The sequence below is a fragment of the Rhinichthys klamathensis genome, unplaced genomic scaffold, assembly GCF_029890125.1.
Source record: "Rhinichthys klamathensis goyatoka isolate OS25496 unplaced genomic scaffold, OSU_Roscu_1.1 h1tg000744l_1, whole genome shotgun sequence".
In the NCBI taxonomy this organism is placed as follows: domain Eukaryota; kingdom Metazoa; phylum Chordata; class Actinopteri; order Cypriniformes; family Leuciscidae; genus Rhinichthys; species Rhinichthys klamathensis.
The window spans coordinates 711,433-728,312 of NW_026607154.1; the positions used below are offsets into that span (position 1 = coordinate 711,433).

General features: G+C 37.0%; 1 protein-coding gene across 2 annotated transcripts in view; it reads left to right on the forward strand.

Moving 5' to 3' along the window:
• zfr2 (zinc finger RNA binding protein 2) overlaps positions 1-16,880 on the forward strand; it is a 44,339-nt gene that overhangs the window by 17,370 nt on the left and 10,089 nt on the right. The window contains exons 6-12 of one of the 2 annotated variants that reach the window (XM_056242692.1): positions 2,984-3,166; positions 4,227-4,452; positions 8,249-8,397; positions 11,541-11,660; positions 13,780-13,925; positions 15,060-15,189; positions 16,673-16,872. In XM_056242692.1, the coding sequence (XP_056098667.1) occupies positions 2,984-3,166; positions 4,227-4,452; positions 8,249-8,397; positions 11,541-11,660; positions 13,780-13,925; positions 15,060-15,189; positions 16,673-16,872 (1,154 nt within the window). The remainder of the gene's footprint in view (positions 1-2,983; positions 3,167-4,226; positions 4,453-8,248; positions 8,398-11,540; positions 11,661-13,779; positions 13,926-15,059; positions 15,190-16,672; positions 16,873-16,880) is intronic. The other variant, XM_056242693.1, reaches the window with a different exon arrangement.

A 16,880-nucleotide genomic window follows, 5' to 3' on the forward strand; every position in this document is an offset into this window, starting at 1 on the left:
TTAATTCACACAGTTATGGAGTTTCCTTTGTTGTGCCTTTCTCGTTTTGCTATTATGGAGAATATGAATTCTGAACTACACAGGTAACCATAAAACACATTACATTTAACATTAGTCACGCAATGCTGATGTTGTTAACATGAACAATTTGAGAACAAAGTAGGCTATAATTTTCACGGTTGCTGTAAATCGCGTTGATTAAATCTAACGAAGCTTATCATGTCGAATGCTTTTTCCCCCTTAGTTGGTCAGAACAAAAATGGATGTTACTTACTTGTTCAGAAGACATTTTCTTATGAAAATTCTTATGTTGGTCAAACTTTCAAAAAGTGAATCTGTGATTCTGTATGACAGTATCCACACAGCGCGGTGACTGACAGCAGCACTCGCCTCAAAGCACTGTGTTCATCCGCGCTGTTTCATGCCGATTTACAACCCACGTAAAGATGATAATTCAGCCAATCACTGCAGTTACAGATTTCGAACAGAGAGATGGCGACAAAGAGGAAAAGATACGGACTGGAGCTTTAATTAATTGGTATTAAATTAAATGTTAAAATGAATACATGGAAGAACATTTTTCTAATATTCCTTCAAAAATAAATCATTGTAATATTTGTAATTGTTTTAATAATTGTATTATTCGTTTTAGTGCTTTGAAAAAGTACATACTACTGTACTATAGTAATTTATATCTGTTATAATGTATTTCTGTCACAATTTTGAGTTAAACCAAACTACTGTTTTGGCGGGTTGTCTTGAAGAGCTTTAAGTTTCAGTGTGTTTTCAGATGATACTTTTTCTCAAATGAAATGAAGTGACAATTTATATTTGAATAACAGCGGTGTTGTGCTTTTATTATTCACAGACGCTAGTCCAGATCGAAACATGTCTTGTTTTTCGGTACCAAATTTCGATACCTAAGGGGTTAATCTCGTCAACGTCAGTGAAACAATAAGCATGCAGCATGATTGGCTGTGGCAGAAAAACACTAACGTTAGTTTACGCGGCTGCCCAGAGAGACGTGGCTCGTCGCACGTGAGGCTGCAGTGTGTGTGTAAATCTGAAGACACTTAAAAGCGCACAGAATACACTTGAGAGTAGTAAGTTTATCCGTCTTCGACTGCAAGAACTGGAGCGCGTCACAAATGAACCAAAACTCAGCGTATAGGATACTTGACTCACAGACATGAGAAATAGGCCTATAGACGGTTAAAATATGTCTACTTTTAAACGAAATAAATAGTTTATGTAATCCATATAGGCGCACGTGCGTGTTCATGCAGGAATGACAAGTCAACATCGCCATATTCTTTGCAGCCTACACACTCAGTAAACACTTGTTTATTAATAAAAAAATTAAATATCTCCTTGCTATTTTATCCCGACACATCCATAATCATTAGGCTACTTTCGCCAGTGCTTTGCGGCAAGCTTCATGTCTGCTGAGTGTGAGGCATAATCCCGCACCCCAGTAGCCTATATTTAATTCAATTCACATTTATTTGTATAGCATTTTTCACAAAACATAACGTTTCAAAGCAGCTTTACAGAAAGTTACAATTTAGAGTGATCTGTTATCAGAGGTGGCTGTTAAATGATTAGGAAACATAGAAAACTTTAGCATTGGTGCTTTTTTACAGACTCAAAATATGAGTGTAAAAAAAGTCAACAAACTGAAAAAAAAAAAAAAAATTAGGTAATGTAATATTGTTAAAGCTCCAGTCCGTATCTTTTCCTCTTTGTCGCCATCTCTGTTCGAAATCTGTAACTGCAGTGATTGGCTGAATTATCATCTTTACGTGGGTTGTAAATCGGCATGAAACAGCGCGGATGAACACAGTGCTTTGAGGCGAGTGCTGCTGTCAGTCACCGCGCTGTGTGGATACTGGCATTCAGAATCACAGATTCACTTTTTGAAAGTTTGACCAACATAAGAATTTTAATAAGAAAATGTCTTCTGAACAAGTAAGTAACATCCATTTTTGTTCTGACCAACTAAGGGGGAAAAAGCATTCGACATGATAAGCTTCGTTAGATTTAATCAACATGATTTACAGCAACCGTGCAAATTATAGCCTACTTTGTTCTCAAATTGTTCATGTTAACAACATCAGCATTGCGTGACTAATGTTAAATTGAATGTGTTTTATGATTACCTGTGTAGTTCAGAATTCATATTCTCCATAATAGCAAAACGAGAAAGGCACAACAAAGGAAACTCCATAACTGTGTGAATTAAGAAAACGTACTGTTACACGATTGAACTATTGAAATGTCTTACTTGTTCAGCAGAAAAAAGCCGTCTCTTCTTCCGTTTTGAACCTCTTCAAAACACGGAGTTCACGCACTTTTCAAAAGCCCCGCCGATGTTTAAATCCTTGTGTTCGCATGAGACGTTTCTTTCTCTTTCTCTAGCCTCCTTAAATCCGAAGTACGAAGTCTTTTGGGTTTTATAACTGCTGAATCTCCAGTTGACACTGATGATTGTTGTTTGGATGTTTCTGGATGCCATAAGTTTAATTATGTAAAGTGCTGGGAGAAAAGCCTATACATCTAAACATCTCGTCACGCGCAGTATAGCCGGCTAGCCGAAACTCCTTCTTTATGTGTACGGGTGTGACGTCATGACGCAAAGACATGCTCGAATTTCCCGCGGAAACCCACCAGTACCACTGGAATTAAAATCATTATTACAAGCTAACCGTTTTGAATCTAGCTATGGCAAGCAGATAGTTTTGACCACTGGCAGAATACGTTTTTTTCAATATAATTATTTTGGATTATTTTTAACTTAAAAAAGTTACGGACTGCAGCTTTAAAACGGATTTCCTAAAATTGGTATCGAAAAAAGTATCGTTCAGGTATCGGTATCAAAAATTTTGTTACGATACGCAGCCCTATCCATGATTGCGTCTGTTTTCTGCATCACTGAAGCTTAACTCGTTTCCTCATTGACACGGGTTCCTGTGCTCTCCTGCAGACGTATCGAGAGCATCTGGAAGGACAGAAGCACAAGAAGAAGGAGGCGTCTCAGAGCAGTGTCAGTCAGGTGACCAACGGGCCTCGCGGCGTGCAGACGCAGTTGCGCTGTGAGTTGTGTGACGTCTCCTGCACCGGCGCCGATGCGTATGCCGCACACATTCGGGGATCCAAGCACCAGAAGGTGAGGCCAATATTAGCAACACATGAAATAATAGTCTTGGAGAAATCTTTTTATTTTTATGGGATGGTTTATTGAAGCTTTAGACAAAATACACTACCGGTCGGTAAGATTTGTTATGTTTTTAAAATAAGTCTCTTCTGCGCACCAAGACTGCATTTATTTGATTAAAAAACAAAACAAAAGAAAAAAACAGTAATATATTAAAATTGAAAACAGGTATTTTAAATTTATATGTTAAAATGTAATTTATTCCTGTGATCAAAGCTGTATTTTCAGCATCATTACTCCAGTCACATGATCCTTCAGAAATCACTCTAATATGCGGATTTGATGCTCAAAAAACATGAATTATTATTATCAATGTTGAAAACAGTTGTGTAAAAAAACTAATTCAGGATTCTTTGATGAATAGAAAGTTCAAAAGAACAGCATTTATTTGAAATATAATCTTTTGTAACATTATAAATGTCTTTACTGTCACTGACCAAAACTTTTGACTGGTAGGTTATGTATATAAAAAACAAGTTTGCATACAGTAAGTAAAAATATAAAATTATGATAGCTTTTAATGTAAATCAATCTTTATAACAGTCATAAATCATAAATATCAGTCATCACTCTATATCTCTCAATAATATGTCTTAGATGAGATTTTAAATCTTAGTTTTATGATCAAAGCTCTGTAGTTTTAAAACTTATAATGCAATGCAATGATGATTGAGATCATAGATGTTACTAAAATATAATGTATGGATAATCTATTAATCCTAACTTCCTTCAGTGCAGTAAGTGTTCATCTGGAAATATTACTAACAATGTAAAAGATATTCTTATCAATAAAGATTTCACAGCACAAACACACATGAAGCACGAGCTGAAGGTGGACGTTTGTACAATTATATCAAAAGGCCTTTTAGTTAATGAAATCAGATGATTAATCAAAAGGCATGTAGTAGATTGTGAACAACACAAAAGTTGTGATCATGTTGATAACGTAGAGATTTGCGTATCAGATATGATGCTAATGATTGACTAATCTGAAATGCAAACCTTTCGTCAGGTCGTGAAGTTACACACCAAACTTGGCAAACCCATCCCTTCCACCGAGCCTGTGTTCGTGAGCTCCGCCTCTGTTGCCATGACGATCACTACTAGTAAAGCAGCGGCGGCGGCAGCGACGACGACGACATCCGCTCCCACCCCTGCATCAGTGGCGCAGAAGATGCTAGCGGCGGCTCCGTCCAAACCTGTGAGAAAACCCCCCGCTGCTAAAGTGGCCATCATCGGTGAGTGGAGTCTGAGCAGAACGAATTTCTGTCAATCTTTCGTAATACTATCGGTGTTCAAAATAATTAATTTTACAGTTGATTTACAAAGAAATGTATTCGCAATTGCAAGAATTATTGTAAGAATGATATACACAGAAATTTATTAGCAATCGCAAGAATTATTTTAAAGAATGATTTACGGCGAAATTTGTTCACAATTGCAAGAAAGAATTTAAAGAATGATTTACGCCGAAATTTATTCGCAATTGCAAGAATTAATTTAAGAATGATATACGCGAAATTTATTCGCAATTGCAAGAATTAATTTTAAGAATGATATACGCCGAAATTTATTCGCAATTGCAAGAGTTAATTTTAAGAATGATATACGCCGAAATTTATTCGCAATTGCAAGAATTAATTTTAAAAAATGATATATGCCAAAATTTATTCCCAATTGCAAGAATTAATTAAGAATGATTTACACCAAAATTCATTCGCAATCGCAAGAATTGTTGTAAGAATGATTTACACAGAAATTTATTTCGCAATTGCAAGAATTATTTTAAGAATGATTTACACAGAAATTTATTAGCAATCGCAAGAATTATTTTAAAGAATGATTTACGGCGAAATTTGTTCACAATTGCAAGAAAGAATTTAAAGAATGATTTACGCCGAAATTTATTCGCAATTGCAAGAATTAATTTAAGAATGATATACGCGAAATTTATTCGCAATTGCAAGAATTAATTTTAAGAATGATATACGCCGAAATTTATTCGCAATTGCAAGAGTTAATTTTAAGAATGATATACGCGAAATTTATTCGCAATTGCAAGAATTAATTTTAAGAATGATATACGCCGAAATTTATTCGCAATTGCAAGAGTTAATTTTAAGAATGATATACGCCGAAATTTATTCGCAATTGCAAGAATTAATTTTAAAAAATGATATATGCCGAAATTTATTCCCAATTGCAAGAATTAATTAAGAATGATTTACACCAAAATTCATTCGCAATCGCAAGAATTGTTGTAAGAATGATTTACACAGAAATTTATTTCGCAATTGCAAGAATTATTTTAAGAATGATTTACACAGAAATTTATTCGCAATCACAAGAATTATTGTAAGAATGATTTACACAGAAATTTATTTCGCAATTGCAAGAATTCATTTTAAGAATGATTTAAGCCAAAATTTATTCGCAATTGCAAGATTTATTTTAAGAATGATTTACGCCAAAATGTATCCACAATTGCAAGAATTAATTTTAAGAATGATTTACGCCTAAATGTATTCGCAATCGCAAGGATTATTTTAAGAATGATTTACGCCGAAATTTATTCGCAATCGCAAAAAATTATTTAAGAATGATTGTTGTTGTTAATAAATGTATTTGCTATTGGAATTATTTAAGAAATTTACACAGAAATGTATTTGTAATTGCAAGAATTATTTTAAGAATTATTTACTCAGAAATGTATTCACAACTGCAAGAATTATTTTATGAATCATTTACCAGGGATGTGATTTTTCCATATTTGGTGTGATGCAATGATGTTACTTTACCTTACTTTAACCTTCAGCACAATCAGCATTCACACTGATCACAGATATGGATGATATTTCCTCTTTAATGCATCACTCGCAAAACCCGCATGAGGAAGTAGATGCTTTACATCCGATGCTTTGCAGAAGAAGCATCTATTTACACACATTTGGTCATGTTGCCATAATTCAATCTTACAGATTGAGACATGAAATCAACACATAATCCTTGCTCAATCTTTCTGCTTCTGCTTTATAGAGTTGTGATATTTATTCATCAGGTCATGAGAGTAATCATACAACAAACTAACTGTATTTAAGATATATGTATTTTAATTACATATTAAATTTCCACATTTAAGCAATGTTCATTCATACTTTTAACTAAATAAATAATTGTAAATTTCATGCTAAATGGTTCATTTTCACGACACTGTTTTCAACTAAAAACTTTTATGCATTTTGGCCATTCATTTACAGGACAACGGTGTTCAAAGTGCAAGTTTTTTAAATTTGATACCGTTATCGTCTCAGTCTAAACTACAAAAGCTCAAATTTGTAAAAACGGTGACGTCATGCGCATTACATGTCCAGTCTGTAATCTTGTGACATCGCCACCTACTGGCCTGACAGCAGAATACAGCTTTTTATCGTTTTCGCGGAAACTTAAAGGAAACGTTTCTGTTTTTAGTACATCGTTGTCATGTAAACGAACACTAATTCAATAGAGAGCCTAAGTCCCTCCCCTTCCGGTCGACCACCATGGGACCTTATTTTGGATAAATATTGTATGGTAGTCAAAGGCGAGAGACAACAAATATTTTGATCTCGTTTGAACTGTGCCCTGAATTACACATATGATGTTTGTCAATTTAAAAGATACATTTTAAAGTCAAGAAAGTCGCAGTTTGATGTAAAACTGTTGAGGTATACGACTGTGAATATACGTAATTACAAAGACTACAAACCCCAAAGGCGCACATTTTCTCTCAATGAATGAAGCTAACTTTACTGAAGTTAACTTTACTGGAGCTAACTTTACTGGAGCTAACTTTACTGAAGCTGACTTTACTGAAGCTAACTTTACTGAAGCTAACTTTACGGAAGTTAACTTTACGGAAGCTAACTTTACTGAAGCTAACTTTACTGGAGCTAACTTTACTGGAGCTAACTTTACTGGAGCTAACTTTACAGAAGCTAACTTTACTGGAGCTAACTTTACTGGAGCTAACTTTACTGGAGCTAACTTTACGGAAGTTAACTTTACGGAAGCTAACTTTACTGAAGCTAACTTTACTGGAGCTAACTTTACTGGAGCTAACTTTACTGGAGCTAACTTTACTGGAGCTAACTTTACTGGAGCTAACTTTACTGGAGCTAACTTTACTGGAGCTAACTTTACTGGAGCTAACTTTACTGCAGCTAACTTTACTGCAGCTAACTTTACTGGAGCTAACTTTACTGGAGTTAACTTAACTGAAGCTAACTTTACTGCAGCTAACTTTACTGCAGCTAACTTTACTGGAGCTAACTTTACTGCAGCTAACTTTACTGCAGCTAACTTTACTGGAGCTAACTTTACTGGAGTTAACTTAACTGAAGCTAACTTAACTGAAGCTAACTTTACTGGAGCTAACTTTACTGGAGCTAACTTTACTGGAGCTAACTTTACTGAAGCTAACTTTACTGAAGCTAACTTTACTGAAGCTAACTTTACTGAAGCTAACGTCTGTCATTGTTTCTATAGTCTTGCGTTATAATCATAACGTTACGCCGTCATGCCTGAGTGTTTTGTACCAGACTGCACACACACGAGCAGCGGATCTCGCTCGTTGTTTCGCTTCCCGGGAGATGTAGTTCATTGAGCAATTTTCACATAAAACTAAATGTTACTCTTCTGTTTTATGACAAACTGCGACTTTCTTGACTTTCAGAATTATCTTTTAAATTGACAAACATCATATCTGTAATTCAGGGCACAGTTCAGACGGAATAAAAAGATAAGTTGTCTCTCGCCATTGACTACCATACATATTTTTCCTGAAATAAGGTCCCATGAGCCGGAAGCGGGGGGGAGGGGCTTAGGCTCTCTATTCACTTGTTGTTTCTTTGTAATTAATTGTGAAATTTACTAGCAATTTCTGAGTGAAATTTGGTAAAGAAACTAATTTGTGTCCCCAGTGTATGAACAGCCACGTTGCAGAAACATAAATGAAGTAAATTAGAAATAAATCTCCCAAAATGCATTTGTCTTCAGGCAGCCGAGCCTCCACAGCGGCTCCGGTGAAGATGGAGGAGGTGAAGCCGGCCGCGGTGAAGACGGACCCTTCCAGTGAGGATGAGGACGGTGATGGAGCCGGAGCTCAAGGAGACATTCAGCCTGTGGGACACGATTATGTAGAAGAGGTGAGACCGCTCAGTCAAACTCTCAGATATTGCACTGGTTACATATAGTTTAAAGGGATAGTTCACCCCAAAATGTAAACTCTGTCAGTAATGACTCTCCCTCATGTTGTTCAACCCCGTAAGACTTTCGTTCATCTTCGGGACACAAATTAAGATATTTCTGATTAGATCTGAGAGCTGGATCACTCCTCCATAGGCTTCTAAGGGATCGAAACTGGCCGGCCCAGAAAAGTTATTAAAGACATCGTTAAAATAGTCCGAGTGACTACAGTGGCTCAATCTTAAGTTTATCAAGCGACGAGAATACTTTCTGTGCGCAAAAAACAAACAAAAATAACGACTTTATTCAACTTTATTCGACTTCGGAAATTAATAGTTGAATAAAGCTGTTATTTTTGTTTGTTTTTTGCGCACAGAAAGTATTCTCGTCGCTTGATAAACTTAAAGGCACACTGTGGAATTTTTGGCCACTAGGGTGCGCTCAACCTGTAATTTTCACGTCTAGTGCCCCTAGAGGCCACAAGCGCCGCAGCATTGTCGCAAAAGTCAACAAACAGTCAACCGGTCAACCTCCCGTGTCTTTATGTGTGTGCAGACGGCATTTGATTTGTATGTTGGAGAAAGTTAATCGATTCACTACTGACCAAAATAATAATATAAATATAAGATTAATAATATAAATCCTATAAAGAAAACAAATTGAATAAAAGTAGCATACGCAGAAAACAATGTCTGATCAGGTAAGTCGCATTGACAAGGGTTGCCCAATCCGCTCCTGCCGATCGTCTGTCCTGCACAGTTCATCTCCAACCCTAATCAAACACACCTGAAGCAAACAATTAACGTCTTCAGGATCTCTTTGCAATGGGTTGGAGATGAAATCGAGTAGTCGGGAAATCGTGTAACAAAACTGATATAACTCACTACATATTTCCGTTATTTGTAGTCTTCAGTTTGTTTTTCCTTTTACACAAATACAAACATATATGAGCTGAAAGGAAAAAAAAAACATTTACATTTGTATACGGCAGTATGTTGTGACTTATATCAGTTTTGTTACACGAATTCGCAGTAAATATTACATTATATATACACTTTTATGCCGATGTTTATTTTAAACTCTCCCTTTTTCTTTTTTTGGTCTCCTCTGACAAAATCTTTGCTTTCTTCGCTTTCTTCCGAGTAGCTGTTGATTCAGCCATGACGACAACATACAGACGCCGGCAATCAAACGCGAGTTGAGCTCTCACGTTAGAATTTGAGGAAGTTGGGGTCGTGGGGGAAGTGACGTATGCCGTAAAGCGGTCGAATTTTGTAGTTCTTTTTGTGCTCGGGTTCCTACCCGAAACCCGAAGTTACATAGTGCTAGTAAAAGCGATACAGACACCTTCAGGCTTCGGCAGACGTGTCATTCAACCTATTGTAAGTCGATGTACCATCTCAATGGGTTTTGGTAATATATTATAAAGGTTGAAAAGTTCCACAGTGTGGCTTTAAGGTTGAGCCACTGTAGTCACCTAAGCGAACCAGGACTAAATGCAGGGCTCCAGACTAACTTTTTTTTACTAGGAGCGCTGTTGCCCCTGACTGAAAATTTTAGGAGCACAAGCAGAAAATTTAGGGGCACACCTTAAATCAGCTTGCAATGCAATTATTCAAATTTCCCCCAAAATAACTGTAATACTGACAAATTCTTTAATAATAAATAGACTTAACGTACAGATATTACGATATGCAGTTTTATTTTAAGTTCACAGGGCTCCAGACTCAAATTTGAGGGCAGCATCACCTCAAATGAGAACTCACACTGAGTTCTACAAAAACAAAAAGAAAACTTCTGGTAGCACTGGGGCTGACAATAAATCACTAGGCTTAATTTAGGGTGTAGATGAAATTAACTTTTGTTATTATTATCATTCATAATGTCTTAATATTAATTAAAAAACAAAAGGAGTGAAAAAATTTATATTAAGGAGTGAACAGCCAATAAACATCCTACTGTTTACAATGTTTTTTTTTTTTTAAATAAGTGTTTAAATAAGATTTAAAAATAAGATAACATTTTTTAGTTTTAGGACAATCTTTGAAGGATGAACAAAAAATGTGTTGGTCATCACATAAAAAAATCAATTTAAAAAAGCATTTATATATGATATTATAGTTTTGAAGTGCTAGAAAAGATGTGTAGGCTGCGTTTGACTATTTCTGTCATCATATTTATGGTTAGAGTTACCTACTACATTAGCCTAAGTCCATGGTGAATGTTGCTGATTTGTGGACTGAAAGCCTTCTATAAGTGTTTCTCCTGGTTTCCACGTCAGCGCTGTTTGATCTGATGATTTATAACAGAACTCTGCGCCGAATCGGATTGTTTCTCACTGGATCTCGTAGCGATGATGTTAATTCTGAGGCGAATTCAATGGATTTCTTCACTGGATCTCCTAGTAACAGTGTCGCGTGAGCGAGATCGGCCCGCGACTGGCATGTTCGGGTCTTTATTTTACTGTCAATGGTTCGGGGCGCTGCTACATTGATATACATAAGAAAGGCTATGCGCTGCTCTGTCTATTATCGGTCCGGAATAATTAACGGTCCGTGAAGCATAAATGAGTAGCGTATTTTCGTTCCACTTTAATTTTGTTTGCATTCGCTGCTTGGTAACGAGTCGATAGATCGCTCTCAGACGCACATCAGCTTGTGATATTTGTCTCCGTGTCCTTCCCACAGACACGCGCGCTCTCTATTCTTGTCACACTCACTCATTCCGGATTCATTGATGCGCCCCTTCCACGCTTAACCATGCGTTTAACGTGAGGCAAATTTACTGGTCGCACATGTGCGACTGGATGTAAAATTCAGTCGCACACTCTCAAATTTTAGTCGCAAAATGCGACCATTTGGTCGCAGTCTGGAGCCCTGAAATGTATCATTTTCTTTTTGGCTCGGACCAAAAGAACCAAGTGAACCGAACTACAAGTGTGTGAAGGCACCCTAAATGAATCTGTCGAATTGGTTCGCGAATCAGATTTATTAGCAAATCAGTCTGGATCAAAAGTGTTTCCTCTAGTAAATGTGTGTGATGCGTAAGGCTGGATATGTGTTGAGGGCTTTGAGTCTTTGAATCATGCGTTTTCCCTCCTCAGGTTCGAAATGACGACGGTAAGGTGATTCGCTTCCACTGTAAACTGTGTGAGTGCAGTTTCAACGATCCCAACGCTAAAGACATGCACCTGAAAGGACGGAGACACCGGCTGCAGTACAAGGTAACGCATCATCAGCCCCCGAAAAACACCAGGACATGCCACAATACCTATATGCCTGTCTAGTGTTGTCAAAAGTACCGACTTTGGTACCAAGTCGATCCTGAAATTAAATAATGTGACGCTTTGAGCGCTGTTGAGCGGAATCGTAAACTCCTCTGATTGGCCATTGTGTTCACGAGCACATCAGAGATGTCTGTGATTGGCTACAGTGATCAGCGCTTCAGAAACATGTTGTAAATGTCAGTCCCTCCAGAAAAACGTGATTATGCGATCGCATGATTTAGTACATAATCAGTCTGCATATTTATGCGGGGGCATTTTTTCAAATACGCCGCATAAATTGCCGATTTCCGTGCAAAATACGCGGGGCTTGCATGATTTCATGATCCTCGCATTTTCGTTGCAAAAAAGTCACATATATCTCAGCAGAAAGTTGAAAAATGTTGCGTTTGCTTCACACGAGAGCCGCCGTTTCCCCCTGTTGCCATGGGAACGTTACGAAGTGACGTAATTACGCGATGTGAACATCATCGAAAAGCTGTAAAACAGGAGCACACTTTATTTTTTTATATTTCATTTCTTCATTTTTACAGAAGTTGTAGCATATTCCTCTAGTAAAGCTACAGAACTTGTTGGACTCATCAATGTTTTGTAAGTTTGATGTGTTTATTAAGGTCTGAAATAACACAAGATGAGAACTGAAATATTCCCAGCACTTTCTGTGATGTATACGCTTGCTTATCATAGGAAGTCATAAGAAATGACTCTTCACAGTAAGGTAGGAGCCTAGTGAGAGCAGGGTGTTGGGGGGAAAAATAACTTTTTTTTTTCTCTATCTTCAAACCGCAGTTTTTGCAAGTTCCCGCAATTTCATCGCATAAAATTGCATAAATATCCCGCATATTTCATCGCATTTTTAAAGAAAACGGGCCGCATAATCAAGGATTTTTGCCCGCAACAATCACAAAAAAGTAGTGCTGTCAAACGATTAAAATATTTAATCGCACATTTTTATCTATTCTAAATGTCTCTTGATTTCTTTTTGTCCCATTATTTTTTCTCATTTTAATGCTCTTATCAACATGGAAAAGTGGATCGGCTTGCTTTGTGCAAATGTTCTTTTATTGAAAACAACATTGACAATACTGTGTTCAATTTCACACTAACATTCTCACTTGGAGCAAATAATCTCTCACACAATGTAACACTGTCCATCAATAAAAGGGTGAAAGAAATACTGACGAGGTCCTGATATTGACGAGGGGGCGGAGAATTCGCATCAGCTGTGTGTGTGTGTGTGTGTGTGTGTGTGTGTGTGTGTGTGCTTGGCCATCATCAAGTGGTGTTTCAGACTGGACGTGCTGCGATGATGATAGCTCAGTTCACAACGACACAACACACAGATCACTTTGGTCTCGTCAATGGAACCATTTGGCAACTTTTTAAAAGTAAATTTTCCATTCAGAATCTTATTGGCATCCATTTCGGCGTCTCACGCTCGTCATCCACTCAAAACGTAACGTTAACCTACTATTTGTCCGGCTCGCAAACCCAAACGAGTGTGTGCGGCGTCGTGCCTGTTGTTTTGTTTCCGGTCTAGCTAGATCCGCTTGCGCTTTGGTCGACAAAGCAACAAAGCGTCCTCGCGCGGCGCGTCCTGTCGCAGAAGCATGTGAAAAAAACGACAAAATTTGCTAGGCCAAACGCGTTAATCGCGCGATAAAAAAATTTACGCCGTTAAAATGGGTGTGCGTTAACGCCGTTAATAACGCGTTTAACTGACAGCCCTACACTTTCAAACACTTCCGTGTGCTCTCAAATCCTCCCATGCGTTGATCATTGTAGCCAATCACAGACATCTCCGATGAGCTCGTGAACACAATGGCCAATCAGAGGGGTTTATGATTCCGCTCAACAGCGCTCAGTGTCACATTTTTAAAATTTCAGTATCGCCTTGGAGCCGAAGTCGGTACTTTTGACAACACTACGCCCGTCACTGAATAATCCAGCAGTTTCAATATTTGACTCGTTTTCATTTCTTGAACTACATGTCTGATACTGTTTCACATTAGCTTCACATTATCAGGGTTGCAGTTATTGACCAGTTATGATTTTTTAGAAAAAAGTGAACCCAGACCTCCCTGTGGAGATCAAGCCCAGCAATCGAGCGCGGAAGCTTCTGGAAGTCAAGCTGCGCAAACAGAAGCAGAAGTCTGTGCTGAAGAGACAGCAAGAGGACGAGCAGCGCTGGCACATGGAGATGAGGTCATCCTCCGCTTTCCCGCCATTTCTGCCCGCACATATCAGAAGTCACAATATTTAGCATGTGCAAAAAAATAACAACATGCATTTCAGTTATATCAGTTACTTCAATCAGAGTCCAAAACATACTGTTGTTTATTTCATCTGGGGTTTTTTTTTATCTAAGAATTTATTTTCAGTCTGTGAAAAGGGTCCATTATTTTGGTGCAAATACTTTAAATATTTGTGTTTTCACAACTTTTTTATAAAATATGCATCTAGAGTAATTAATCATTTTTTTATTTAGGGTCCTCTGGAAAAAAATGCCGGTATATTTTCATATAATGACAAAAAAATAGCAAATGTTATATATAATATTAATATAATTATAAATACAAAATAATAATTTTCACATATTGTTTTGAACATTTATTGCAAATTTCAGAAGGCCTTTTCATTTTTTTTTGAAAAACATTCAAATACAAAAAAATATGCATCTCAATTAACTCCTTCAATCAGAGTCTGAAACATGCTTTTTTATTTCATCAGTTTTTATTGAAGATTTTTTTTTTTGAAGAATATTGGTGCAAAAAATTGTGAATCTTTGACATTTTCACAACTTTGTATCAAACATGATTTAAGTCACTTTGAATAATTAATCTATATAATATATATTCAGCACAATATGAAAAAAAAAAAATATGTATCTTTTATATAGCTATTATATAGCTTTCTTTGTAAAAAACTATAAATATAATAAAAAAAATTTTTTTTTTTTTAGGCATGAAAAACACATTCAAATACAAAAAAAAATGCATCTCAAATAAGAGTCTGAAACACTTTATTTCATCGTTTTTTTATCCAAGCATTTTTTGTTTGAATAATTTTGGTGCAAAAAATTGTGAATCTTTCAACTTTGTATTAGATATGCACCAAACATGATTTAAGAGATTTGAATAACAAATCATAATTTTTACATTCAAGGCAATCTGAAAATATGTCTTTATACCTCCAAACATTTTACATACAATAACTACAATTCAGCAATCTTTAAATCATTTGTGTAATACCGTTTGCAAATATTATACTGTAAATAATATCTATATAATCATTTAATTCGCCAGCATGATTATGTCCTGATTTCTGGGTGTGGTCCAGCAGGAGGTACGAGGAGGACATGTACTGGAGGAGGTTGGAGGAGGAGCAGTTGTACTGGGGGGATCAGAGGCGCAGGATGGCTCCGCCTCCTCTGATGGGCCGGCCCAACATGCCGGTGCCGCCCCTACTGGTCAGTAAACGCACTGACCTCAATCAAGGGCATTCCCAGATAGGACATTTCTCAGGCAGACCAAAACCGATGCTAGAAGATAGTTTAAGGATTAGTTCACGTCAGAATTAAAATTTCTCCCCCACGTCATCCAAGATGTTCATGTCTTTCTTTCTTCAGTCGAAAAGAAATGAAGGTTTTTGAGGAAAACGTTCCAGGATTTTCTCCATATAGTGACTTCAATGGGGTCCAAATGTGAGTTTCAGTGCAGCTTCAAAGTCTCGACACGATCCAGCCGAGGAATAAGAGTCTGATCTTGACAAACCAGCGGCCATTTTATTAAAAAAATAAACATTTTTTTAAATAAACTTTATTTCATCGGTTTTAATTGAAGAATTTTTTTTGAAGAATATTGGTGCAAAAAATTGTGAATCTTTGAAATTTTCACAACTTTGTATCAAACATGATTTAAGTCACTTTGAATAATTAATCTATATAATTTATATTCAGCACAATATGAAAAAAATATATATATGTTTCTTTTATATAGCTATTATATAGCTTTCTTTGTAAAAAACTATAAATATAATAATTAATTATTTTTTTTAGGCATGAAAAACACATTCAAATACAAAAAAAATGCATCTCAAATAAGAGTCTAAAACACTTTATTTCATCGTTTTTTATCCAAGCATTTTTTGTTTGAATAATTTTGGTGCAAAAAATTGTGAATCTTTCAACTTTTGAGGAAAACGTTCCAGGACTTTCTCCATATAGTGACTTCAATGGGGTCCAACGGGTCCAGATGTGAGTTTCAGTGCAGCTTCAAAGTCTCGACACGATCCAGCCGACGAATAAGAGTCTGATCTTGACAAACCAGCGGACATTTTTTACGTAATTTTTTTTTTAATTGACGTGATTTTACGTAATCACGTTGAAAGGTCAAGCGTGACGTAGGCGAAAGTACCGACCCAGTGAATTTGCAAAGACTAAGTCAAATGCCCTTTACAAAAAAAATAAAAGGTAAAACAATGATGTCGGGCGATTTTGAAGTTAGATTATTCGCCCTACTCTACATTTCCCGCCTACGTCCGGTTACCGCCTGACCTTTCCAACGTGAGTACGTAATGCGTGAAGTCGTGGGCGTGCAAGACGAGCATTTGTGGTTAAAAAGTATATAAATGTTTATTTTTTTAATAAAATGGCCGCTGGTTTGTCTAGATCAGACTCTTATTCCTCGGCTGGATCGTGTCGAGACTTTGAAGCTGCACTGAAACTCACATCTGGACCCGTTGGACCCCATTGAAGTCACTATATGGAGAAAATCCTGGAATGTTTTCCTCTAAAACCTTCATTTCTTTTCGACTGAAGAAAGACAGACGTGGACATCTTGGATGACGTGGGGGAGAGAGTAAATTATCAGGAAATTTAAATTCTGACGTGAACTACTTTTAAGTGTGTACAAGCTTTTATTAAATGGTAAACCACACCAATTGTTCTTCAGCCCGTGCGGCGGCCAGATTCGCCCGACGACCGGCACATCATGTCCAAACACTCGGCCATATACCCGGTGGAGGAGGAGCTTCAGGCCGTCCAGCGAATCGTCTCGCATGCTGAGCGCGCTCTCAAACTGGTGTCTGATTCGCTGCTGGAGAAGGAGGCGTGTTCTGCGGACGACGACGCCGATGACGTGACGGACAAAAAGTGAGTAC